The sequence below is a fragment of the Miniopterus natalensis genome, chromosome 9, assembly GCF_054644295.1.
Source record: "Miniopterus natalensis isolate mMinNat1 chromosome 9, mMinNat1.hap1, whole genome shotgun sequence".
In the NCBI taxonomy this organism is placed as follows: Eukaryota; Metazoa; Chordata; class Mammalia; order Chiroptera; family Miniopteridae; genus Miniopterus; species Miniopterus natalensis.
Genome location: NC_142089.1, coordinates 11,333,266 through 11,358,331, shown reverse-complemented (window position 1 = coordinate 11,358,331; position 25,066 = coordinate 11,333,266). Strand labels below are relative to the sequence as shown.

The following is a 25,066-nucleotide window of genomic DNA, read 5'->3' as shown; positions in this document are numbered from 1 at the left end:
GGGAGCCCGGGCCCCGCCCGCCGCCGGCCCGGCATGCACCGCGCCGCAGGCGCTGTATCCGCGGAACCAGCGAGTTGGGACCACGCGCAAAGCCCTCGGTGGGGCGCGCAGGACTCGGGGGGAGATCCCCGGACGCGTGACAAGTGGCCCTGGAGACGTGGGGAAGAGCGCAGGTGGCGGCCGCCGGAGAGAGGCCGGACGCAGCGCAGATTGGGTCAGGCACCGTCGAGGACAGCTCCCGAGGGCGGTCCCAGAGGCCCCCGCGCCGCCGGGGTCCTAACAGGCAACACCGCCTTCCGCCGCACGTGTCCGCAGAGCGATGCCCAAGTCCAAGCGCGACAAGAAAGGTGGGCAAAAGGGATATTGGGACCCAGCGGGGAGCTCCGCTTGCTGGGTGCCGGCTGTGATGGGGGCTGTGGGGGCACGGAATGGGACGCCCAGACCTCCGCGAAGAGCTCCGCGGGGTCGCTGCTAGCCGGCGGCGGGAGCACCTCTGGGGCGTAAGGAGCATCCGAGGGGGCTGGAGCCTGTCTGGGGCAAGGGAGCGGAGACAGTTTTGCCCGGCCTCGAGTGTTCTTTCAAGGCCTGCTGGACCGCGCCCGATCTCGCCTTGGTGCACCTTTTCCACCTCAGTCCATCTCCCTTAGCTTTCTCCTCTCCCTCCATCCTGTCCGCGCTAAGAAATCGTTCCTGACTATGGCGGCCTTTCTCACCCCAGCTGTTTAGCACATTCACTGCAATAGTTAGGGGCCTGGCACTGTCTAAGCATAGGTGGATACGGCGGTTACAAGGAAGGCCTAGAGCCCTCGCTGAGCTTAACGTTTTAGTCACGGGAAATACCCCCCCCCCCCATAATACCAAAAACCCACTAACTAATGTCAGTCATGACTCCCACGGAGCAAAAGTGAAAGAAGTGATGTTTTGTGTAATGTGACCAGAGAAGGGCTCTCTGATGAGGTGGCAAATGGGCATAAACTTGAAGGAAGTGAACAACCCACGGAGTTGCCTGGATAATGGTGTTCCAAAGAGAAGAAACAAAAGAGCAGAGGCTGACATGAGGGCATGTTTGAAAGGTCCTGGGACCAGAGGCTGGTGTGAGCAAAGAGGGGGAGGCGAGAGTGGGCGGGGCTTTTAAGACCTCTGCAAGGAATTACCTTTTACATCCAGGTGAGATGTGTAGCTATTGAGAGCTTGAGCAGAGGAATGACATGATTTGACTTTCCTTTTAAGAGTTTACCCTAGTTGCCTTGTTGAGAATGGACTGGGCAGAGTGGAGGCAAGGATGGAAGCAGCAAGACCAGCAGTAATCCAAGACAGGATGATGCTGGGTTTGTTCACAGTTGTAGCAGTGAAAAGGATCGAAAGTGGATCATTGTGTTTTGTTTCCCCTCGTGCTTCATTTTCCCCTGACCGGTGGGATTACCTTTCGGTATGTGTGCCTCTGAAGAGGGACTCAGTCCCAATCAGGATAAATAAGAGGCAGCCTCTTCCTGGGGGAACCCTGGGCTTTGCATTTGATGCTCTGTTAAGTGTCTGTGGGTTCTGTGGGGGGATCCGTGATGACATCCGGCAAATGCCAAACCCTTCTGGGTAAGGGGCCATTTGGGCCCCAGCTTTTGTTACAGTAGGAGTGCTTCTCTCTCCCCAAAGTGGCATTGCTGCATCCATGAGTCCAAACTGCAAAGATGTAGCAGAGGAGATGAATGATGAGCCCCCCCCCCCCCCCCGACTCATTCATTTCACAGCAGAGGCCAGCCATAGATGGTCTCTGTGCACCTGCCTCAGCCACCAGGCTAGGTCTTCCACTGAAAGCACTTTGGGAGCACGAACAAGCCATACCAACACACCTCAGAACCGAATTCTAGCTTAAACTAAGAGGAGGGAAGGAATATCTAGTTTGTCTGCATAACAGGAACTATATCAAAAGATCTTCAGGGTCAAGAATGACAGTAGGTAGGCACTCAGGACTCTGGCAATAGCTTTACTGCCTCTCCCCATACTGGCTTGGTCCAGCCAAGAAGAAAATGAGTCTCCAGGACATCCAGCTTTGTCTCATCATGTCTCCTGTTTTTTTTTGTGTTAGTTTCCTTAACCAAAACTGCTAAGAAAGGCTTGGAACTGAAACAGAACCTGATAGAAGAGGTAAGAGCTTGTTCTTTTTATTTCTCCAGACCTTGTATTTGGTTTATAAATGTAGGCATAGGATTGTATGTTAGGAAAACATACTGTTTAAAACAAGAAAAGGCTGCTGGTCTAGCCCTTTTCCTCCAGTGGCAGGAAAACTCCCATAGTAATGATTTCCAGCTTTGATTGAGCTCTTACTCTATGCCCTGCACAGGGCTGTGTTCCACATGTATCATTCCACTCCATCCTTACATAGGAGGTGATGTTATAACTGTTTTGCGGTTGGGTAACAAGCTTACAGAGATTTGTTAGTCTGCCTGATGTCAAAAAGCTGGGAGCTTCCAGATGTGAGTAAATGCACCACCTCACTGCACTGCTTTGGGGCTGCAAGCAGGGTGAGAAGGGTGTCTTCTCCTGCACAAAGATTCTATTTCCTTGAGACCACCTCATCATGGCTGCGGCCAGCAATGTGGGCAGAGCAGGGCTGGTGAGCCACCTCCCTTTAAGAGTAAATAATGAGGCTTCATGTGTTTCATTTAGTAGGCGACTTTCTAGTGCAACTGAGTGTTTTTAGGTTGTCGACTATTAAGGAACAAAACAGAGAAGCAGCCACAGGTAAGTCAGAAACCTGGAGAGGCTGTGGGATCTTGACCCATGGCTCAGCTTCCCCTACACTTGGAGGTCATGCCTGCTTTGCCCCAGAGATCCTGGCTTGGAGGCCTCCAGCCCTAAACTTTCATTAGTGAGGGACTAGAGCATAGTCTTTCCCATCTGAGGCCCAGGTGTTGAGCAATCTGTGGTGCCCCTGGAACTTCAGAGCCCCATGAATTGTTCCACAGCTTCGGAAATGTGTGGACACGTACAAGCACCTTTTCATCTTCTCCGTGGCCAACATGAGGAACAGCAAATTGAAGGACATCCGGAGTGCCTGGAAGCACAGCCGGTGAGCAGGCAGAGGGCAGCGCCCTTTGAGTGCTTTCAGAGCCCAGAGGCAGTTATTGACTCTTGGTCACCTGGGTCACAGATGGCGTCTTAAGGACAAAGTGCCGTGCCCCACTGAAGGGCACTTTCTGTTCCAGCTGGTCTCGCTCTGAGCTCCTTGGGGGGCAGGGCTTGGTGGTTGCTCAGGGAGTTTGAGCATTGACCCCCTTCAGGAGGAGGGGCTCCCTCACCCCTAGGGTCTGATCTTTTTAGGAACACTCTATCAGTTTTAGGTCAGGATGTGCTGTGGGATGCAACAGGGACCCTGCAGCAAGCTGTACAAGCCATGTGGCAAGCATCTGTCCTTGGGCTGGAATTGTGAAAGTGCGGATGATGACTGGTCACCTACAGTTGCACCAGCTCTGGTTCAGACCATTAAACAGGCCTCTTCCATACATTCAGACAGGGCAGGCAGATTATCACATAACATTCACGGTGGGCTGATAGAATTATTGTGAATTTCGGGTTTATAGGCAGGAAAGTAGTGAAAAGGACCCTGGGCTGTAGACAGTGGGCAGGGCTCCATGGAAGAAGTGAGAGCCTCTGGCCACATCTCCAGCTACTAGAGCTGGTCTGCACTTAACTAGGGGAGCACGGGGCAGGCCACCTCCTTCACAGACCCCTCTTCTCTCTGTAGGATGTTCTTTGGCAAAAACAAAGTGATGATGGTGGCCTTAGGTCGAAGCCCATCTGATGAGTACAAAGACAACCTGCATCAGGTGAGCCTCGGGCCCTCACGAGGAGGGCCAAGGCCAAGCCACCTTCTCTCCTGCTGTTCTGTGACACACCAGCCAGCTGGCCTGCCTGGGGCTCGGGGAAAGCAAGGTCTGGCTTAAAGCTCCGGTTCTCCTTCAACCTCCAACCCAGAGAGTAGATCCCCCACACACATGCAGCTGCAACCATCAAAAATGCCTCCAGATGTTGCAAATGTAGGGGGTGGGGGTCAAAACTGTCCCCAGTTGAAAACCACTGTTCTAATGTGACCGATGGATGCACTTTCATTTTTAGGTCAGCAAGAAGTTGAGGGGTGAAGTTGGTCTCCTTTTCACCAATCGTACTAAAGAGGAAGTAAACGAGTGAGTGTTTTTGAGGAGTGGGGGGGAAGAAAGGTTGGTGAGGACTCTGGGGAAGGAATCCAGGGACTCTGTACAGTGGAGACATCAAGAACTGGCTCCTGGGACCTGTTACTGAGCCTTTATTCCCAGCACAGTGCTCCAAGCCAGCTGCTGCCAGCAGCTGAGATGAACCCAGAGGGGAGACACCAGGGGAACCTGACTTCAGGTGGGCCGGTGGGCCAGTCAGGAACCTCCCCTCCAGCCCCTTCTTGTTCCCCTAAGGTGGTTCACGAAGTACGCAGAAATGGACTATGCTCGTGCTGGAAACAAAGCAACGTTCACCGTGACCCTGGACCCAGGGCCCCTGGAGCAGTTCCCCCACTCCATGGAGCCACAACTGAGGCAGCTGGGCCTGCCTACTGCCCTCAAGAGAGGTACAGGGAGGTCCCTGGAGCTGAAAGGTCACAGCTGAGTGGCCAAGAGCACAGGCTCCCAAACCCAACAGGCCTCCTTTCTGGCTGAGCAGGTTATTTCTACCAGCTTCCATTTTCTCATGAGAATGGGGTACTAAGAGTGCCCACCTCATGCTTGGGGTGAATGTGGACAGTAACTTACAGCCAGGATGCAACACGTAAGGGACAGTGGGGGAGGCTGTCAGCTGTCACTACTCCAAATACGCCGCAGGCCACTGACACTGCTGAGTAATCCATGCCCCAGTGTGTGCTGGAGTGGGGAGGACAGGTGGGCAAGCAAATTCCTCCCAACTCTGGGCAGCAGACAGAAAGCTCTGCCAGAAGTAACTGCTTGCTGCCCCCCTTCTCCGCAGGTGTGGTGACCCTGCTGTCCGACTATGAAGTGTGCAAGGAGGGCGATGTGCTGACACCAGAGCAGGCCCGCATCCTGGTAAGTTCGGCCCGGCTCCTCCTAGCAGTCTGCAGGCTGGGGCAGGAGGGGCCACAGTGACTCCGGATCACACCTGCTCTTCCTGACTCTCAGTTCCTTCGTCTCTTGCAGAAGCTTTTCGGATATGAGATGGCTGAATTCAAGGTGACTATCAAATACATGTGGGATGCACAGTCCAGAAGGTTCCAACAGATGGAAGATGACTTGCCAGAGAGTGCACCTGAGTCGACAGAAGAATCAGAGGACGACGACGATGACTGCTGATAGGCAAGCAGGACTGAGGGCCTCTGGCTAGGTCCAGGTGTCATATTGACTATCTGGACTGCCACCGCCCCTCTCGGCGGAGCAGCTATTTATCTTGCTGTGGAAGACAAATGAGGGCTATAGGGACAGACTTTTCCTACAAAGAATAAAACTATCTGCAGGGTGTCTCCGTGTAGATGGAAAAAGGAACTTTTCTCAGAAAAAAAAGGCCTTTGGGTTTGGGCTTTTGTTTGGATTCCTAGGGTTCCTTTCGTTCACCTCGTGAGTCAGCTTCCAGCACTGGTTCCTGCATGACCACTGTCCCCAGAAGACAGAAGATCAACTACAGGGCTTCTCTTCAGTGGCCCTCAATGCCCTTGCTTGAAATGGGGATTTGCTGAGAAAAACAGGCACCCTGGCTCTGGCCGGTGTGGCTCAGTTGGTTGAGCATAGTCTCACGAAGTGAGAGGTCACTGGGTGGATTCCCAGTCAGGGCACATGCCGTGGTTGCAGGCTGGATCCCCAGTAGGGGTCGTGCAGTAGGCAGCCCGTCAGTGATTCTTTCCCTGTCCCTTCTCTAAATTCAATAAAAACATATTAAAAGCAGGCACCCTGGCTGCCCTTCCTCGCCCTCCACATACTCTCTCCCAAGCCAGAGCTGAGTAGCTTTGGGGGGAGGACGACGGAGGCTTTAGCTAGGATGAGAGCACAGCCCCGAGTGTGTTAATATGTTCCACAGCATCCTTGGAGGTTGTCTTCTTGGTGGTGACTCTGACAGAGTTTTGCCCAAACTGTCCTATCTGTAAATGATTCAGTGAAGGCATTTCTGAATGAGAGAGTCTGCGTCAGGTTGTACGGCTCTTTGTCATGTGTGGAAGGGCCACCTCCAGTCCCTCTCCTGAGAGGTCAGACTGGAGTCAGCACAGGACGCTGGGGAGCCCATCCCACTGCCTCTGCCCTTCAAAGACGAAGCCACACTCCTGCACCCTTCTCCCCAGGCCTTTGGGAAGACAGGAACCAGGTTGCTGGCAGCAAAAGAAGCAAGTTCACCAGGCTCACTTTGGGCCTGGGCTACCCCAGGTCAAGTGCCTGCTTTATTCAGACAGGAAATGCCGGAGTAGATCACAGCCCCCGCCTTTACACATTGTGAAGGCAACTGGGAGTATTACAAGAATATAGGAAACAATTTGTTAACTAAGACGATGAGAAAAGAACAGGCTAAATGAAGTTTAAGGCCAGGGTGAGAGACTGTAGTGTACTCTGCTACCTTGAGTCAGGACTAGGCCTAGCGGAAGTAGTTGGGACATTCATGGGCAACCAGGTGCCAGGCTTGATCAAAGGCCTGCACAACAGCCGGCTCCAGGGGCCCTTCCTCAGTTGCTGCCAGGTTCTGTTCCAGCTGTTCCAGGCTGGACATGCCCAGGATGACTGCATCCCCGTGGGCACCCTGGAAGGCAAGACAGACATCAATGCACCAGTGCACAGTGACTCCAGACATGCGCACCCCTCGCAGTCCTGTACCCGTTTGGATTTGGGATCTGATGTCTTTATACCCTGTATTATTACAGAAAGAACTTATCTTGCCTTCAGACAGCTCTAAAGCCCTGCCTCCAGTCTCTTCAGCACACAGACCTAAGTTCAGAGCCACTGACCTCTGCCTCTCAGCAGCTGGGTTACTTACTTGACCTCTCTAGGCTTCAGACTTCCTGAAGTTTGCAGGGTGATTGTGGGAATTAAAATTTTGGGAAGTACTTTGCTTCAGGCCTGGCACTTAGCAGGTGCTCGATAAAGAGGAGCCACACAATACCCAAGCTGGGGGAAGGGAAACCCACCAGGTACAGAGTTGGACTCTGCAGAGCGGGCAGCCAAGGATGGAATAAATGCTAACGGTTAAAAAAACCAGTCCTTGAGTGAGGGTTAAAAAATAAAATTGGGGTTACACCTAATAGGACCAATAGTGTTTGTGACAGGGCACATAAGGAAGTCAAAGAACAACAGAATTACTGCCCAAAAGATGGGAGGGGCATGGAGAAATTTCAGAGAAAGCAAAGGAGTCATCTCAGAAATCACCAAATAATTATGCAGCCCTCTCCCTCACCACCGCCCCACCCAAGAAAATGGAAAAACAGAAGCAGAGCCTCCTGGGACAGCTGGGTTACCTGGAGCTGCGAGTGGTGGTACATCCACCGCAGGGCGGCTGAGGTCATGCTGGGGGCACTGGTGCCATATGCAGCCTGCAGGGCCTTCTCCACTAGGGCAATGGCCTTGAAGTGGTGCTCCTTCCAGAAACTGGGCAGGTGAGGGGGGTGACATATAGGTCAGTATCATGGGGGTGGTCACATTGGGGGCTATAGGCAAAGAGCCAACCAGAGCAGCTATGCCCACCCCAACCCCACAGTAGGGGTTGGGCAGTGTCCTCTCTAGCAGTGGGGCTCGTGCCTTATTAGGCAGCAGAACCACTCGGGCTACTGGCTCCCTCACCAGAGACCTCCACATCTTCATTCCTAAGAACACAAAGCCTGTCCTCACTCCACCCTGGAGCACACATAGTGCAGGAGGCAGGCCCCACGTCTCCTGAGCCTCAATCCAGGGCTCTTTCCTTTCCTCTTAGCAGGTGATGAGCATTTCCCAGGGAACAGCTGTGACTTGGAAGACCCTGCTTAAGGTCCAGGGATCCTCATTTCCTCCCAGAGGTACCAAGAAAACAAGAAGAAACCCCACAGAGGGTTTGGCAATTCCTGCAGGAATCCAGAGACATAGGTCCAGGCTGCAAGGGAAGGCCTGGAGCCCACAGGAAAGCAGCCTAGAACTTCTCCATTCAGATAAAAGAACACTCCCCCCCACATACACACCCCTAATGCAGATATCTCCAGCTCACCGATTCCTGTAGGTCTCAGCCCAGCTATTCCCAAAGAAGCGGCCCACAGGTTGTTTCCCATCCTTGTCTTCATACTTGTACTTGCCAGTCAGCAGGCCCCCTGTGGGAAGGCTGTAATCAGATCCCCTGACCCACACTGCTTCCAGAGGCTCTTCTGGACTGGGCTTGGGGGCGGAAGGAGAACCAGGAAGGATGGAAGGCACAGCCGAGCCTCCTGTGAAACCCATTTCTGCTTCCCAGGGCCAGGAATGCGCACCCACCCCAGGAGGAGGAGCCTGTCCTCGTACCAGCCAAAGGGTTGTAGGCGTAGAATCTCAGTCCAAAGTGCCTGAGGCAGGGGAAGAGCTCTGTTTCCACCTGCCGGGTGGTGGCGTTGTACATTCCCTGCAGGCAGAAGGACCGGCTAGAGAGGGTGCACATGTCAAAGGAAGGGACCCCAGCAACCTTCTTTTAAAACCTGCAGTCAAAACCTGCCAAGGACTTCAGCAGTGATTTCCCAGACCACCTGGTGGTAGGGGATGGGGAGACAGCATTGGGCCCAGGAAGGGAAACTGGACTCGAGTGATCATTCCACAAACATCTATGGGTGCCAACTGTGGGCTGGACACTGGGTTTCCAAACATGAGTAAGTCCAGCACAATCTCTGTCTCCAACAGATGTTAGAGGCGAGTTAAAGACACAGAGAGGAGACAGATAATCACAATAAAGGTGGTTTCCAGGATTAGAGCCAGGCTGAGGAGCTTGCACGTCAACCTGAGGGGCACCTGGGGCCGATATGCAGGCTGTGAGCAGGGGAATGGCTGCTATGGAGAGGGCAAGGGCCGGTCAGAGGGGCCAAGAGAAGTCGGGATCATAGGAGCCCTGGAGACAGGCCTCTGCAGCCCTGCCCCGCACCTGGTACACAGTGGGCAGGGTCCAGCCGTTGCTCTTGCAGAGAGTACAGATCTCAGCCACCTCCCAGGCTGCATAGTTGGAAAGCCCAAGCTCCACAAACTTGCCCTGCAGGAAAGAGGCAGTGGTCAGAACCCAACACCGTCAAGACAACCCTAGGTGTGGGGACTGTCCCCAGCTCTGCTTTGGGACAGCCCTGGAGCCTCTACTCTCCTGGGTAATGGCAGGCCAAAGAGAGGAGCAGCAGACCTCCTCCTGGAGCCTAGGGGGGCCACCCTCACCTCTTGGTGCAGCTGGTGGCAGGCACGTAGCGTTTCTTCCACGGGAGTGGCATGGTCAGGTGCATGTAGGTAGAAGAGGTCCACCTGGGAGCACTGCAATCGCTTCAGTGATGTCTCCAGCTGGGACCGGAGACTGTCAGGCTTCAGTGACTTCCCATCCCAGGGATTGGCCTTGGTGGCAATTTTCACTTTGGGGGCAGAATGCAATGGTGGAGAGACTTACTATAACCACTTACTAGCCATGTGACCCTGGCTAAATTATTTAAGTTCTCTGAGCCTCAGTTCTATAATCTGTAAAATAGGGGTGATAAGGAACTGTCCTCATTGGGAGATCGTGAGGATGAACTACATGATGTTACATGTAAGTTCTCAATGTTCATTGCTGTTATAGTAACTATTATTAGTCATCATACTGTTTGGTGTGCCAAGCCTTGCACTGGAGGCTGAGTACACAGAAAGGAACTAAACACACTCGATCTCTACCCTCAAGGAGCTCAGAGTCTAGAAGGTGAGGTTACAATACAGTAAGTGCTGCACAGAAAAGCACTGGTGCTAAAGGAGCCCAGAGAAGAGGTGTGTGGTCAGCCTGGGACTGCCAGGGAAGGCTTCCTGTGGGATAACCCCCAAGCTGAGTCTCCAAGAATGAGTCACAGTCAACAAGGAAGGCTGGGAAGCACATTCCAGAGGGTGGGAACACAGGCAAAAATCATAGACAAGGCAATACAGTATGTGAAGGGCCATACTTGGCAATTCTGAGCTATAAGAGCATAAACTCCAGGCATGGAGCAATGGAGCAAGAGAGAAGAGAAAGGGCACAGGCATAATCTCAAAGGATCTTCTCAGACACCATCACTCAAACGTTTCAAGTCAGTGTGTGCCCGCACTCTGGCTGCAGTATAGAGAAAAAAACTCAAGGGGGCAGGCCTGGAAGTATAGAGACGGGTAAAGAGGCTGCTGGGAGAATTCAGAGAAGAGAAGTATCTGCCTGAACATGAGCGCTGGCAGAGATCAAGTTGAGAGACAGGCAGAAGGCAAAATGAGCAGAAGGCAATTATAGTTCCCCTTCCCCTTCCAGACTCGTGGAAGCTGCACACCCACACACCCACCGTCCAGACACAGTCCCCATGAGAACGAGATAGTGCTCTGCCATGCAAGCACGGCTCTGCCTTGCAAGCGGCGTGGAAATGCTATACAGAACGCTGGCTGGCTGGATCGGGGGGGTGGATGGAGTCTGCACTTTTCATCCTTGCCAAAGACAACTCAGCAGTTCAGAGGGAAGTCATCCGACCATTTCATATGAGGGAACAAGTCCCACAGCCTTACGACCAGATACTCTCTATTCCTCCGAATGCTCAGTGAACTTTGCCTCGGGTCCCGCCTGAGGACTTGGGCCCAGTGAGCGCCTGGGTCAAAGAAGGAAGCAGGGAAGGGTTGCAGAAGAAAAACCACTTCAGAAACAAAACCTTCATTAACAACAAGGCGGCCAGGTGAACTAGACAGCATGGGCCTGAGATACATGTCCCCATTCTGTTCCTCCAGATCCACCAAGCTATGAGTCTAAGGGTCCCGAGGGGAAGCCCCACAGGGGCTGGGAAAGAAGAGCCTGGGGGGGAGGGGGCGCAAAGTGTGACAGTAATAATAGCCAACGTTTAGTGGGCGCCACTATACGTCAGGTAGCCTCCTAGGCACTTCTAATGGAATCAGGCTAATGAGGGACAGTCCTTCCTTACACACACTTCCCCCTTTCAAGCCACACCTGCCCACGGGCCACCCTTCCACACACCAGGCACTTTGCATTTCCAAGCCCAGTCTTAGTACAGCTGTGCCCTCAGCGCTAATGCCCCTTTCTGTCATTCTCTGCCCAGCAAACCATTACTGATCCTTTAAGGCCCAGCCAGCTCCTGCTCTCTGAGCCTTCCCCAGGGCCCCTCCCAGTTCTGGTCGTCCCAGAGCGCTGCCCCTTCTGGGTTCCCTGGTAATCACTGGCTTGTCTTTCCCACCACACTCTGAGCTCCCTGGGGGTGGGTTAGTCACTTTCCCTCCGGTTACCCCATAACAAAGATAGCAGGGGCTACCTGACTGGCTCTCTCACACGGCCACCTCTGCTCCCCCGGCCCAGCCTGCTACTGCATCGCTACCGCTCTCCCTGAGAGCGCCCAGGGACTGCCAACTGACCTGAGCAAAGTCCAGGGACTGGTGAAAGAACAGGGTGCTCAGGGAGCGGAGGGGGAGTGAGGGCAATGGGGAGAGGGGCCTGGGCGGAGCGCGGGGCCTGGTTATGGGCACCTGGCAGGACTGAAGGCGGGAAGGGCACGGCTCTGGAGGCCAGTGCCTCAGAGAGGTTCCCCAAGAAAGCAACAGGGGTAGAAAGCTAAGGGCTAGACCAGACTCGGGGGGGGTTCCCGAGCTGCAACCCCTAAAGGAAGGGAAGGGGAAGGTGGTCAGGACAGAGCCCTGTACGGCTGTCGGGGCTACATGTGCACCGGGTCTGGAGAGCAGGGCTAGGGGAGGGGACGAGGCTGTCGGTGCACAATGGCTGGGGCCGGGTCAGCGTCCAGCCGGCGCAGGCGGCAGTGAGGGGCCGTTACCTCTGCAGTCGCCGCCGCCCAGCCCGAGCCCCAGGCCGCCCAGGATGCTCTCCGACTGGCCGTCGCTGTACATGAAGGCCGTGTCCAGCTCGGTGTGGCCGCGCTCCAGGAAGGCGCGCACAGCCGCGGCGCAGGCGGGCGCGTCCATGCGGCGCCCCATCTCCATGGTGCCCAGCACGGTGGCCGGCCGGGCCGGGGCGCCCGAGGCGGACCGCGGCGAACGGGACATGGCGGCGGCGCTGGCGGCGCGAGCCTGCGGCGGCCCCCGGCGACGCGCACAGCGGACCGCGGCGCGGGCCACAGCGCGAGACGCCGCGCGGAGCATGAGGTCCGCGCCTGCGCGCCGGGGCGCCCGGGACCCCGCCCACCGCCGCGGGGAGGCGGAGCCCGGGAGGCGGCGGGGCAGCCGGCCCCGAGCGTCCCTGCGCCGCACGCACGCTGTGCCCGCCAGCGCCGCCCCGGGGCCGTCGGACAAGTGCGCGGCGCGAGGGGCGGAGCCGCGCGGTGCCGGGCGGGGAGGCGCCTCGGGTCGGCTGACCAGGCAGTGGAGACGGAGCCGAGAAACCCGCCGGGCGGCGGGTGTGGACGAGGTGAGCCGGCTCGAGGCTGGGGGCGAACACGAACGTGGCTGCGGGTCGGGGCGCTGGGGCTCCCCCCGCATCTTCGCAGCACCCTCCTCCAGCCCCTGGGCGGTCCCGAGGCTCCTGGCCTCTCCTTTGGAGCGCGAGGTCCTAGGTGAGACTCGGAGCCGGGATTGGGTGGCCCTCGGGGGGCCACGTCCCCCTCCTCGGGGGCGACCAGCACGGCCTCTCCGACGCGCCTGGCCAGGGTTTGGGGTCCGGGTCCCCGATCCTGATGGCTTTGTTTTCCCCAGGGCGGGCCGGGCCGGGGGAGGGGGCCTCGCGGCGGTTGAGCGCTGACCCCGGCGGCTGCTCTGTCATTATCCCGGCCGCTCCGGCGGCGGGCGCCGGGCTGAGTCACCGGCTGGCCCAGGACCTGGAGGCCCGGCGTGGGTGGGAGCCGCGAGCCGGGACGCTCCTCCCCTCCGCGTCGTCCCCAGGTCTGCAGGGAGCACGGGTTGCACCCTCCCCGCCCCATGCCTAGGACGGGTTTGGAAGTGTGTCCATGGGGAGGCTGGGTTTGGAAGCGTGCGGGTTGGCGCCGGTCTCGGTCTCGTCCATTCAACACTTTCTGAAGGCTGCTGTGTGCCAGGGACCCTGAAGGGGGCTTGGGGGCGCGCTACAGCCAGAAGGGAATAATGGCCATCCATGGCTATTACCACTGAGCCTTCAACCTGTCGCTTGGCCTGGGCTTTCTCGTTTAACTCTGCCATCAGCCAGGGAGGCGGATGCTTGCATTCGCCCCATTGTGAGGTGGGAACCCTAAGGCTGCATCACTTGCCCAGGAGTTCTACACCTGTAAGCATCAGGCCGGTCAGTGCCAGGGCGCTTTCTCCCCAGCCTTAGGCCATCCGAGCTCACAACTAGATCTTTTCTTGTTTCTCTTTCTCCCTTCCTCCATTCCTCTCTCAACATTTTTACTGTGCAGCTGGTGCCTTAGGTTGAAGGGGAGGATTGGGCTTAAAGAGCAGTGATCTCTGAGGAGGTGTGATAAGCATTATTCAAGTTTGTGGAGAGGGAGGGGAAAGGTGACAGGTTGTCCAGCCAGCCCTTGTAAACCTCTCTGAGAGGACAATTTAGAGCTTGATCTTAGTCTCTCTACCAGGCCCTCCATGGGGAGGACAGTCCTAGGGGACGAGACAGCATGTGCAGAAAGAAGGCTGGAGGCCTGAGAATGACTACTGAAGACCTGGGCAAGGGACAGGAGATAAGGGGAGGGCAGTTCCTGAAGTACCTTGGGGATGTGGACTTGATCTGGTAGGTGAAGGTCACTTGACCAACTTCAGTGGAACCATTTCCTTGACTCAGCTTAGGATCTGGGAGAGGAGCTTGCGTGTGGCAGGAGATACCTTCTCCAGCTCAGTCTCACAGTGTGGCCACGTGCATCAGAATCAGCTGGGGAAGCCCCTTAAATCCAAGGTCCTTGATCCCCATCCCAGACGTACTGATCCTGAATTTTGAACATATACCCTCCCTGATCCTAAGGCACCTCGGCTGCAGTCCTTGTCAAACCTACAAATGCAGTCAAGCTTTTTTGCAACTCTGGACATCCATTCATTCGGTGCTGTTGGACCAGGTGGGCACATTTCCAAAAGCCAGGCCTGGGGCCCAGGCTGGCTCCCTACTTGAGTCAGAGTCTATGGGTGACAGGGCCTATTCACAGTGGCTGTCAGAGGAAGGCCCTTTCTGTTCAGTGCTTACATGTGTCTCAGAGCATCTTGAGCCCTGAGCTGCATGACAGCCTTGTGCATGGACAGGGGAGCACCCACCCAGTGCCCTGGGCCCTATAAGCCAAGGTACATTACTCAAGATATCCTCCTCCTTCATTGGGCATGTGCCCACCTCATTTCTTCCCAACCTGGTGAAAAGAGGGAGTGAGAGAGTGGCCTCAGGGTTGCTGAGATACTGGACTCTCATCCACAAAACAGTCACTGCCATGCATTGTCAGGCCCTGGGCTTAGACCTTTATGTGCATTTCATCTGCACAACAACCCAAGGAGTAAGGGTCACTATTCTCATTTTACTTTTTATTTATTTATTTTTAAGTGTTTTTATTGATTTCAGAGAGAGTAAGGCAGAGGGAGATAGAAACATCAGTGTTGAGAGAGAGTCACTGAGTGGCTGCCTCCTGCATGCCCCTTGCTGGGGACTGAGCCCACACCCCAGCATGTGCCCTGACCGGAAATCAAACCATGACCTCCTGGTTCATAGCTCAACGCTCAACCACTGAGCCATGCCAGCTACGCACCATCCTCATTTTATAAACAGGCTCAGACAAGTTACTTGTCCGAAGCCACTGGACCTTATCTGTAAAATGGGGACAGCATTCCCCACCTCTCAGGAAAGTGACAAGGATGGCCGTGTACTAACCTGTGATGAACTGCAGTGGCACGTTTGGGATCTGTAAGGGGGAGTGGAGGAGGCAGTCCAATTCCAGGATGCCTGGGGAACAAAAGGACTTGATTTGAAATGCGTGCGGCATTGCAGAGATAGAGTTCTTACTTGAACCATATGTTAACCTGGGGTTGCCTTGCAGGTGCTGGGAGCCGGGCATCAGGTAAACAGTTGCAGTATCAGCTGTGCTAAAGGTCATCCAGGTGGGTCACCAGGATACAGGGAGAGGCTTTCAGCCATGCTCGCTGGGCCCTGGAGATGCTGCAAGGAACCACACAGACAGTGACCTGGGGTGCCCCTCCCCCAGCTCTGGGGCCTCTGCCCACTGCTGGTCACACTAGGGCTGAGAACCTAGAGCTTCCTGAGAAAAGAAGCTGACTCTCTTCCTTTCCCTTCCTGACACTCAGACACTGTGACCTCAGCAGTTCCAGGGTCCAGTCAGGATGACTTAGTCCATTGGAGCTGCTGTGACAGACATCATAGATTAGGTGGCTTATAAACAACACAGGTTCGTTTGGAGCCAGCTGACTCAATGTCTGGTGAGGGTCTACTTCCTATTCATAGATGGCTGACTTCTCACTGTGTCCCCACTTGGCAGAGAAGGAGGGAGGGAGGGAGGGAGGGAGGGAGGGAGGGAGGGAGGGAGGGAGGGAGGGAGGGAGGGAAAGCTCTCGTGTCTCTTATAAGGGCCCTAATCCCACTCATAAGGGCTCTGCCCTCCTGACCTGAGCACTTCCCAAAGGCCCCACCTCCTAAAACCATCGCATTAGGGGTGAGGTTTCAACAGAATAATTTGGGGAAGACATAAGTGTTCAGTCTATGGCCCTGGGCATTGCTTGAGGAGGACCTTCGACCTCCTGACAGGACTAGGAACTGGAGGGAGCAGGAGGAGCCTCGCACCGCTGGTGAGGAAAACCCCTCTGAGCACAGTGAGAAAAGGGGAAGCCTGTCTTCTGGCTGCTCAAGAAGCTGGGCAGTGAAGCCAGACCACAGGAAGGCTCTGCTGGGCCCAGGGACAGGCGCACCTGAGGCAGCGTGGCATGGTGGCTTTGAGCAGGGTTGGGTCCTGGTTCTGGCTTTGACTCATGGCTCTGCCACTTCCTGGTTGCATGTCCCCGGGAAGTGACTTCGCTGGTTCCTCTACTTTATAGAGCTGATATGAGGACAAAATGCATGAATGCAAGCCAGGCAGTTAACACAGAGCTGGCAGAGGCTCAGCCATAGGGCTGTGATGAGTCTCGCCCGGCGGAGATGGCGCCACCTGGCTCCGCTTTCTCTCCCTTCTCTGGCGTAGTGTTTGTGCAGGGTGCCGAGGCACCAGGAGGGCCTTCCCTGCCTGCCCCTGTAGCCAGCCATCTTCTGGCTTTGCAGTGGTGAGAAGGGGGAGGTGGCTCTGGATTCCTTGCCAGCAGGCGTCCCACACAGGTGAGGTCCTGGGGGAACACGGCTTGAACCCCAGTCACCTGTGCAGCCTCCGGATTCAGCTGGTCCTTAGCCCTCACCCACCTCATCTGACTGACCTGTCAACGGAAGAAATGTGCAAACCTAGAAGATTCTTCTAGGAGTTTACTTGAGCCAAACTGAGACATATGTCGGGGAGCAAGCTCTCAAATGCTCCGGAGAGTAACAGTTTTACGCTTTGTGCACTTGAAATTAAGGAGGGAAGATAAGGAAGGTTACATGAGGATGAGGGGGAGCCAGATGGGGATCAGACTGTAGGGTTATGTACTTTCTTGCGGGGCTTACGTCTGGAGGGGCATTACTTCCAGCATTTCAGTGGTGGTTTAGCCCAGATGCACAAGAACAGTGGACAGGGTTGGCTTAAAAACCTTTCACTAAAGAAGGTATATCCCTGGGGCCTGACCACCCACCATGACCTGCCCAGTTTGGAATTTATAATCAGGTCACCCTGTGAGATTACTTTCCATAGAGCCCGTTCTTTTCCACCCACAGACCAATGTCGGGTGACAAGCCTACTCCATGGGCCTGCTCTCAGCAGACCCTCACAGCGTAATTTACAATAACGAACTGGGAACGATCTGAACATTCAAGAATTACAATAGAAGTGACATGTTTGAGGGCTCAGTTCTCCATACTGAATTTATGAATTCATCGGACCCTCACAACTGTATGAGGGAGGCGTTGTCATCACCCCAGTTTACAGCCAAGGGAACTGAGGCACAGTTGCAGCATTAACAAGGGTTAGGGTGGGACAGGAAGGCGCTCATCCCTGACTGCAGGTCCAGCGCTCCTTGCACACGTGGGTGGCTCAGGTTTGCTTTGATCTCTGTGCTTGAGGCAGATGGTGTCCTTTGGTCCAGGGGGCTCAGTCAGTGCCAGATAAGCTGGGAATGGGCTTACGTTGGGGACACCATGACTAGGGCCCCGACCTTCCGAAGCTGAAGCCCCCCTCTTTCTCCATATAGAGCCCTCACCTGCCTCAGCGTGCCAGCACCCTCCCTCTGCCTTCCTCAGCCATGGTCTGGAAGAAACTGGGCTCCGGAAACTTCTCCAGCTGCCCTAACGGCTCCCGCCAGTGGATATGGGACGTGTTCGGTGAATGTGCCCAGGACGGCTGGGACGAGGCCAGCGTGGGCCTGGGCTTAGTCTCCATTCTCTGCTTCGCAGCATCTACCTTCCCGTGAGTAGTGCCAGGGTGGCAGGACCGTGTTTAACCTCGTGAGGAGCTACCAGACGGTTTGCCGAAGCAGTCACACCATTTCACATCCTCACCAGCGCTGTAGAGAGGACCCACTTTTCCCGCATTCTCATCAGCACTTGGCATTTTCTGTCTTTATTATAGCCCTCCCAGCAGGCGGAAGTGGTAGTTTCGATTCATATTTTCCTGGGGAGTAATGATGTTAAATGGCCTCTCATGTGCTTATTGGCCAGCTCTGTGTCTTCTTCGGTAAGAGGTCTGTTCAGCTCCTTTGCATTGGATTGTCTTTTTATTGTTGAGGTATAAGAGCTCTTTATATAGTCTATGTCGACGTAAGAATGTCCAAACCTGTAGAGAATTTTCAGAAGAGTTTATTTGAGCTGAACTGATGACATATGCCGTGAAGCAAGATCTGAAACACTCCGCAGTTTTGCAGCTTCTTTCATACATTTGAAATTAAGGAGGAGATGGGAGGAAGCCTACAAGAAGATGGGAGAGAGCAAGCCAGGGACTGGAGCACAGGGTGGTTAACAAGATTATGTGCTCTGATTCGGGTGGTTGTTTCAAAGGTGTGTTAACCTAGATACACACACACACACACACACAAATGAATCTTGCTTAAAGCAAAGATAAGCCTTCTGCTAGAAAAGTTACATGTCTGGTGCATGACTACCCATCATGACCTGCCTAGTTAAACGTTTATGATTAGATCGCCCTGTGAGGTTACTGTCCATAGAACCTCTTTCATCCACCTTCACATGACTTGCAAATATTTTCTCCTATTCTCTGGGTTGTCTTTTCACTTTCTTGGTGTCCTTGGAAGCACAAAAGTGCTGTACTAGGTATGACACAAGTAAATAAAACAGATACTGCCCTGTTCCATGCAGAGCTTCCATTCTGGCACCTTTAAAGGACACCCAGGGAGGCACAGGGAAGATGGCCTGAAGGAGAAAGGCCATCCAGCAAGCGGTGATGTCAGGGGCCATTGGAGAGGCCCTAGGAGGCAGAGTGGACAGGTCTGGTGACTGATGGAGGCAGAGGGAGAGAGACTCATCTGGAGAGCTTCCCAGACCCATCTGAGGAGCTGGCTGAGGCTTCTCCTTCCTGCCATGGCATAGCGCTGGCCCTGCCTGGGTCTGGCTGATTAACCAGCAAGGGGAGTCAAAGGCCTAGGAGAGAGCCCCAAGTGACGGCAGGAATGGCAGCCAACTTTCTGCTCCTTAGGACCCACTCTTTCCTGGGTGTTACAAAATTATTTTACCTGCAATTTCTGGAGATATGTCAGGTCACAGTATCCCGAAGGAGCTTTGTGGGACAGCATAAACCTTCATTAAGGGCCTTCTCAGCAACAGGCCTGTGCTGGGCACTGTCCCTACCCCCAGGAAGCTTGAGTCCAGGAGAGAGACCCAGGTGCCAAGTGTTACAAAGGATGCTGGTGAGCTCACATCAAGGGAGGCCCTGAGGAGGAACTGGTATTTCCTGAACAGTGACAGATGACTAGGAGGGGTGGGCGGACCATCTGTAAGCGAAGAGTTCAGAGGAAGAGAAAGCAACCCTTGTGGAGCAAGACTGCCTCCCAGACTCCCCAGCTGCACGACCTGACTGGCTCAGCCCCCAGGAAGGAGGGGTTCTGACCACATGGGGGACTGTGAGGACGGAATGAGTTTGTACACACGAAGGGCTCAGAGCTATGCCTGAGACCCCATAGCCACCATCCACGTTGGGCCCATGCTGAGACCTGGCCACAGGTCCAAAGAGAGGGTCCCAGTACCAAGGACCTTTGGGAAAACAGCCAAGGTGCTGACTACCCTGGCTTTGTACTGGAGAGCCCCGGGAGCCACAGCCCTGCCCCAGGGAGATAACAGCTGTGGTTCAGCCGTCATCTTATCTTCACCCGTGCCTGAAGATAGGGCAGTGGCAGTGCCCAGCCTTGGGCTTGCAGCCACCACCACCATCCTGTTTTCAAACTCCCTACCCCCTTCGTATGAGAGAGAATCTAGGGTCCCCAGGGTGCTGTGGAGGAGAGTGTGAGCAACGCTCTGCTGTCTCTGGAAAGATGCACACTCAGCATGTTCCTGGGTTGGACGGGATTCTCCCTGGTAAGAACCCCCAAAGGGCAAAGAAAGGCTCATGAGGACCCTGTGGTGGTCTCATCTGGGGGCTCTTCCCTTGCTGACCCTCCAAGGCAATGCCACAGCCCTGGGCCCCTGAGCCTGCATCTCCCTCTGTGCCGCAGACAGTACATCAAGGCCTGCAAGATGGGCAACATGGACCAGGCCCTGTCCCTGTGGTTTCTTCTGGGCTGGATTGGTGGCGACTCCTGCAACCTCATCGGCTCTTTCCTTGCTGACCAGCTGCCCCTGCAGGTGGGCTAGCCCCGGGCAGGGTGGGCTAACTGGGATAGCCATGGCAGAGGCTCTGGGGCCTCCCACTGGAGGCCTGGGGTCCAGAATCCTGGCCTGTTGTTCCGTCTTATGAGGGCCCCACGCTCTAGAGAGAGCCCTGTGCCCTGCCATGCAGCATGACAATGGGCTAGTCACTGCCCTTCTCTGTGCCTCAGTTTCCCCTCTGCAAAATGACCACATCAAACCAGAAGATCTCTGACATCTTCACCTCTAAGGTGCTATGATCCTGATGGAGCTTGGAGGCGGGGGGGGGGGGGGTTAGAAGAGGAAAGTTTTCCTCTGAGAGGCCCAGGAGCCTCCTGTGGGTAGGCAGAGCTGAGATGCCCAATCAGGAACCCATTGTCTCCCCAAGGGGACTGTGAAGTCGTAAGTGCACCTGTATCAGGCCAGACTAGATCCCACACTTAATCTCTGTGTCCCATTTTGTCCTGACGAGAGGAGCTAGTCAGACATTTCCTCCATCTGCCTGGGCCAATGCTTTATTTACCTGATCTCTAGTTCTGTCAGGTAGGAACTGTGATTCCCCTTTCCAGATGAGCAGACGAAGCTCAGAGAGGTGAAGCGACTTGCTCAGGGTCACCCCGCTGGGATGTGAGGGCGCTGCCTCAGTGTCAGGGCGCTGTCAGTCCCGAGCCTGGGACTGAGCCAGAGCCCCTGCTTCCCCTGCAGACCTACACGGCGGTGTATTACGTCCTGGCAGACCTGGTCATGCTGTCCCTGTACTTTCATTACAAGTATAAGAACCGCCCCTCTCTCTGTGAGTACGGTAGTCCCTCTGTGTCGGGCACTCCGGGGACAGCCAGGAGTTTGGAAGGAAGCGGGTGGCCCATTGCTGGGTGATAAACCTCAGAAAGGCTTCCTTGGGTCTTATCTGCGAGCCTGAGTGCTGATCAGCCAAGATAGAGACCAAGGGCAATGAGCATAACCGGGCAAGACCACAGGGCTTCCTTTCACTCAGATTCTTATTCAGCAAACATGGCTTCATCTTCTCCTCTGTGCCTGGCCCTGGGCTTGGAGCTGGGGAAACAGGCACAGGGCACACAGACCGTCGCTCCCTTTGAGGATTCCGAAGAGGCAGCAGCCGAGGTCAGAGCGAGGGCTATATGAGATGTGGCCTGAGGCACTGCTTTCAGTAACCCCCCTCTGGCCTCCACTGCCCTCCTCATATCGCTTGTATAACCCCAAGAGAAGGACAGTATTATTACACCCTTTCTACAGAGGAGGAATTAAAGCTCAGCGTTGTTAGGTCACTTGCCCAAGGTCACACAGCCACTGAGGGGCAATGCCATGACTCCAATCCCGGTGTGCCTACCGCCATGCAGATACCTAACTGCCGCTTCCTTCCTGCCTCACGTCCAGTGTCTGCCCCCATCAACTCCGTGCTCTTGTTCACTTTGGGACTGGCCTGTGCCACCCCGCTGCTGAGCAGCATTGCCTCCAAGGCTGCCCCGCAGGAGGTCTTCAGGGGGCGGAAGCTCCTGTCTGTGGAGCCAGGCAATAAGGTGAGGTGAGGGCCTGTAATGGTAGGGTGGGGTGGGAGGCATGGCCTCCTGAGGGGGAGGGTGGGTTGCCCAGTAGGAGGGAGCTCGGGGGTCTCCCCCTGCCCCTCCAGCCCCTGCTAGGCACTGAGCGCTCCCCTCTGCCTTCTCAGCCCTTCACTCGGCAGGAAATCATTGGCTTTGTCATCGGCTCCATCTCCAGTGTACTGTACCTGTTCTCCCGGCTGCCTCAGATCCGCACCAACGTGAGCCTTGAGCAGGGGTGGGGCCGAGTGGGAGAGAAGAGCTGGCCTGGCCGCTCGGTCCTCTGGGTTGAGTAGCGCGGTGCAGGGATCTGGGTCCATACTCACTGTTGGCTTAGGCGACTTAATCCAATTCTCTGAGCCTCGGTTTGTGCCTCCGGAAGATGGGCATGATGATGCCTGCCATCCAGGGGTCCGTGTGACCTGTGTGAGGATTAGGGAAGTCAGAGGTCAGGTGAAGGGAGGGGCTGAGTTTAGAGGCCTCAGAGGAGAGGAGAAGGTGGGGAATCGGATGGGGGTGGGGCTGGAGAGCAGGGCATCGTGGGCAGCGGGCATAATGCAGCATGGTCTCCTGTGATGCACATAGTGAACAGGCAGGCTAAGACTCCATGCAGTGTGACGGGGAAGATGGCTGCGTGGACAGTCACAATCCAGAGTGACAGGCCCTATTTAAGGTCTCTGACCTCAACTCCCTCACTCCAGTTCCTGCGGAAGTCAACCCAGGGAATCTCCTACTCGCTGTTCGCCTTGGTGATGCTGGGGAACACGCTGTATGGGCTGAGTGTGCTGCTCAAGAACCCCGAGGTGGGCCAGAGCGAGGGCAGCTACGTGCTGCACCACCTGCCCTGGCTCGTGGGCAGCCTGGGCGTGCTGCTGCTTGACACCATTGTATCCTTCAGGGCAGGCGGGGCGGGAGGGCTGGCAGGCAGCCTCTGTCTGCTCACAGCGTCCACATCCACCCATCCACCCACCCACCCACCCATCCACCCACCCATTCATCCATCCACCCACCCACGCATCCACCCACTCATTCATCCATCCACCCACCCATTCATCCATCCACCCAGAGTCACCTGGGTGCCATGCATCCTGCCAGACACTGGGTCCAGTGAGCAAGAACAGGATGGCCTTGCCTCAGGAAGCTTATAGCTCAGTGGGGTGGCAAATAGGATGCGCGTAATTATAAATAATTACTTCATTGCAGTGACACCGAAGGCCACAGAGAAAAACTGCTGTCATGCTTTGAAGGCTCCACAGAGGCCTCCATGGGGGCCATTTATACTGTGCCCTGAAGGAGGTTAGTCATGCAAAGGCTAGAGGGATGTTCCCAGCTTGGTGCAAAGGCCCTGAGGAACAGGGAAAATCGGGCCATGCAGGCCTGAGGAATGAAAGCTGGAACATGGAGACATACCTGAGTTAGAGTCAGAAAACTTTGGGGTCAAATTCTGGCTCCACTCCATAGCTGTGTGACACAGGGCAAACCGTTAACCTCTCTGTGCTTCTGTATCTTCATCTGCATGGTAGAGGTCACAGTCACTGTCTCACCAAGATAATGGGGTGATTACATAAGGTAAGGCATCCGGAAGTGCTGCACACGCCCAGAGCAGCGAGTGCTCAGTGTGTTTGCTAAACAATGGAATGGAGCCTTACTTGGATCTCGTTTGGGAGAAAGTAAACATGGCCCTTGTGTCAACATCTGCCGAGTCCCTGCTGGGTGCAAGGAGAGAAAAGTTTAAGCTCACCTGGAACTAATATAAAATATTGAATGTCAAAGGAAAGCTTAAGCTCCAGTGCCTTCAAATGGCCCCAGCCACCTAGCGAAACTCCCAGGATGGTACAGGGTGGAAGGAAGGCAAAATCATGGGGCTGGAGTTCCGGGGACTGCCTGGGGGAGGAAGACCCCCGTCTGGGCTTGGAAGAGGAAGTTGGGCCAGGGACTGAGGAGCCGGAAGGCATTCAGGGTGGAAGGTGTGGTCTGAGCAGAGGCTGGGACGCCATGGCTGGCCCTCGCCATGGGAAGAGGGAAGCAGCTCTGGATGGAGCCACGGGCCCCCAGAGGCAGATCCAACCCAGTCTGTGCTTGGTTTGGCCTTGACTTCAGCCCCTCAGATCTCCGTACAGTTCGTGGTGTACAGGAACGCCACCACGTCCCCAGAGCACCAGCCACTCCTCCCAGGCTGACCAGGACCCAGGTCAAGCCCACGTGACCAGGATCTCCAGACGCCACACCAGGAAGAGAAGTGTGGGCAGCCACAGCGCTGCGGACCTGGACCAGGCTGTGGAGGAAGCCGGGGTGGGGGCCTGGCACTCCTGACCCAGCGGCCTACCCCCACGCCTCCAAAACCTCCTGGGCTGGGCTGCCTTCCTCAGGAGCAGCCCTGACTGACTCAGGAGCAAGACTGCCCCTAGGGCCAGCCTGCCGCCCCCACCCCCATTTGGGACTCACCCCCCTTAGGATCTGAAGCAGCTGTCTCTGGGAGCTTTGAGGGAGGGGCTGCAGCTGGCACCTCACCCCTCAAAAACCAGTGCAGCTGCCCCTAAGCTAACCTACCTCATTCTGCTGCTCGCCCCCTGGGGAGGGACTCAGCCGTATCCCAGGCTACCCAGGACTGTCCTGTGGGCTGCAGCCAGCCCAGTAAATGGTACTTCCCAACGCGGCTGTCCTGTTCCTCCTTCCCAAGGTACTGGGGTCTGGGCTGCTCTGAACAGCGGTGGATAGAGATCTGGGCCCCACCTCCCAGGGCCTGGGTGGGGGCCTAAAAGATCAGGTTGTGGGGGAGCCAAGCAGGAGGGGACTGAGTCTGCCAGCTATCCTACCGGGGGCCTCTTAATTTCATCAACCTGCTTCTCTCTGACTGGCTCCACACCTGGTGGTGGGGACAGCTATGAGAATGACACTGCAACAGGGTCCCTGCACCTCGGTCCGCAGAAGGAAGCAGATAGTTAAGGTTCAGATCTTGGTTCTGCATCTTAGCTTCTCTGTGCCTCAGTTACTTTATCTGTGAAATGGAATGACAGTGATTACCACTTCATATGTCCTTATGAGATGGTGTAACTATGGAGGTTAGCCCCGAAGTCTAGCACATAGTAAGGACTCAATAAACGTTAGCTTTGATAAATTTTAGTTGGAGGAGAGGGGCAACCAAATCTCCCTGGACATCAGGGAGACCTTCCTGGAGGGGGTGACATGGCAGAAGGATGAGCGAGAGATAACCAGGGGGCAAGGAGGGAGTGTTGCAGGCCAGAGGAAGAGAAGGTTCCAGAGCAGGTGGGGTAGGGAGGGGAGGAAGGCAGGGCTCAGCCCTGAGACTCCATCCTGAGTCCACTTTCCTGTTGGCAATGACCCTGTGGGTACCTGAGGACAGAGGGGCCAGCTCTCCTCTGCTCTTACCCGCACGCCCCACTTCAGGTTCCCAGGTTGTGGGAGCCATCGGGGTGGGGTGGGAGAGAAGCTGTCCTCTGAGCCTTTCTTTTGGAATCTTCCTCTTTCTCCCCAGAGAAAGCAAGGAGCTGAGCAAGGGG

At 55.5% G+C, this 25,066-nt stretch overlaps 3 protein-coding genes across 4 annotated transcripts; 2 read left to right on the top strand and 1 right to left on the bottom strand.

Annotated features, from left to right (window-relative positions):
- Positions 1–249: 249 nt before the first annotated feature.
- On the top strand, positions 250–5,902 carry MRTO4 (MRT4 homolog, ribosome maturation factor). Its single transcript, XM_016214692.2, has 8 exons — positions 250–347; positions 2,084–2,142; positions 2,964–3,067; positions 3,743–3,824; positions 4,114–4,181; positions 4,443–4,594; positions 4,987–5,063; positions 5,175–5,902. The coding sequence occupies exons 1-8, from the start codon at positions 320–322 to the stop codon at positions 5,325–5,327; spliced, it is 723 nt and encodes a 240-aa protein (XP_016070178.1). The 5' UTR covers positions 250–319; the 3' UTR covers positions 5,328–5,902.
- Positions 5,903–6,361: 459 nt separating this feature from the next.
- Positions 6,362–12,269, bottom strand: LOC107538440 (aflatoxin B1 aldehyde reductase member 2). The gene is made up of 7 exons (XM_016214691.2): positions 11,945–12,269; positions 9,357–9,544; positions 9,079–9,183; positions 8,472–8,568; positions 8,185–8,284; positions 7,466–7,595; positions 6,362–6,753 (listed from the first exon to the last, which is right to left on the bottom strand). Exons 1-7 carry the CDS (start codon positions 12,267–12,269, stop codon positions 6,592–6,594), a joined length of 1,107 nt encoding a protein of 368 aa, XP_016070177.2. The 3' UTR covers positions 6,362–6,591.
- A 205-nt stretch (positions 12,270–12,474) lies between these two features.
- Positions 12,475–24,663, top strand: SLC66A1 (solute carrier family 66 member 1). 2 transcript variants are annotated; one of them, XM_016214708.2, is made up of 8 exons: positions 12,475–12,534; positions 17,385–17,599; positions 19,854–19,983; positions 20,692–20,779; positions 21,382–21,524; positions 21,674–21,766; positions 22,247–22,432; positions 23,654–24,663. In XM_016214708.2, the coding sequence occupies exons 2-8, from the start codon at positions 17,436–17,438 to the stop codon at positions 23,723–23,725; spliced, it is 876 nt and encodes a 291-aa protein (XP_016070194.1). In that variant the 5' UTR covers positions 12,475–12,534; positions 17,385–17,435; the 3' UTR covers positions 23,726–24,663. The 2 variants fall into 2 exon arrangements, with proteins under 2 accessions (XP_016070194.1, XP_087676326.1); XM_087820200.1 differs by lacking the exon at positions 12,475–12,534 and adding an exon at positions 12,585–12,679.
- Positions 24,664–25,066: the final 403 nt, after the last annotated feature.

Coding starts and splice junctions, on each gene's coding strand:
- SLC66A1 (XM_016214708.2), top strand. CDS start 17,436: ATGGTCTGGAAGAAACTGGGCTCCGGAAACTTCTCCAGCTGCCCTAAC. Junction 20,780..21,381: donor TAAGAACCGCCCCTCTCTCT/GTGAGTACGGTA, acceptor CCTCACGTCCAG/TGTCTGCCCCCATCAACTCC. Junction 21,525..21,673: donor CTGTGGAGCCAGGCAATAAG/GTGAGGTGAGGG, acceptor CTGCCTTCTCAG/CCCTTCACTCGGCAGGAAAT.
- LOC107538440 (XM_016214691.2), bottom strand. CDS start 12,269: ATGCTCCGCGCGGCGTCTCGCGCTGTGGCCCGCGCCGCGGTCCGCTGT. Junction 9,184..9,356: donor GCCACCAGCTGCACCAAGAG/GTGAGGGTGGCC, acceptor TCTTTCCTGCAG/GGCAAGTTTGTGGAGCTTGG. Junction 8,569..9,078: donor CCCTGCCCACTGTGTACCAG/GTGCGGGGCAGG, acceptor TTCTGCCTGCAG/GGAATGTACAACGCCACCAC.
- MRTO4 (XM_016214692.2), top strand. CDS start 320: ATGCCCAAGTCCAAGCGCGACAAGAAAG. Junction 2,143..2,963: donor AACAGAACCTGATAGAAGAG/GTAAGAGCTTGT, acceptor ATTGTTCCACAG/CTTCGGAAATGTGTGGACAC. Junction 3,825..4,113: donor ACAAAGACAACCTGCATCAG/GTGAGCCTCGGG, acceptor TTTCATTTTTAG/GTCAGCAAGAAGTTGAGGGG.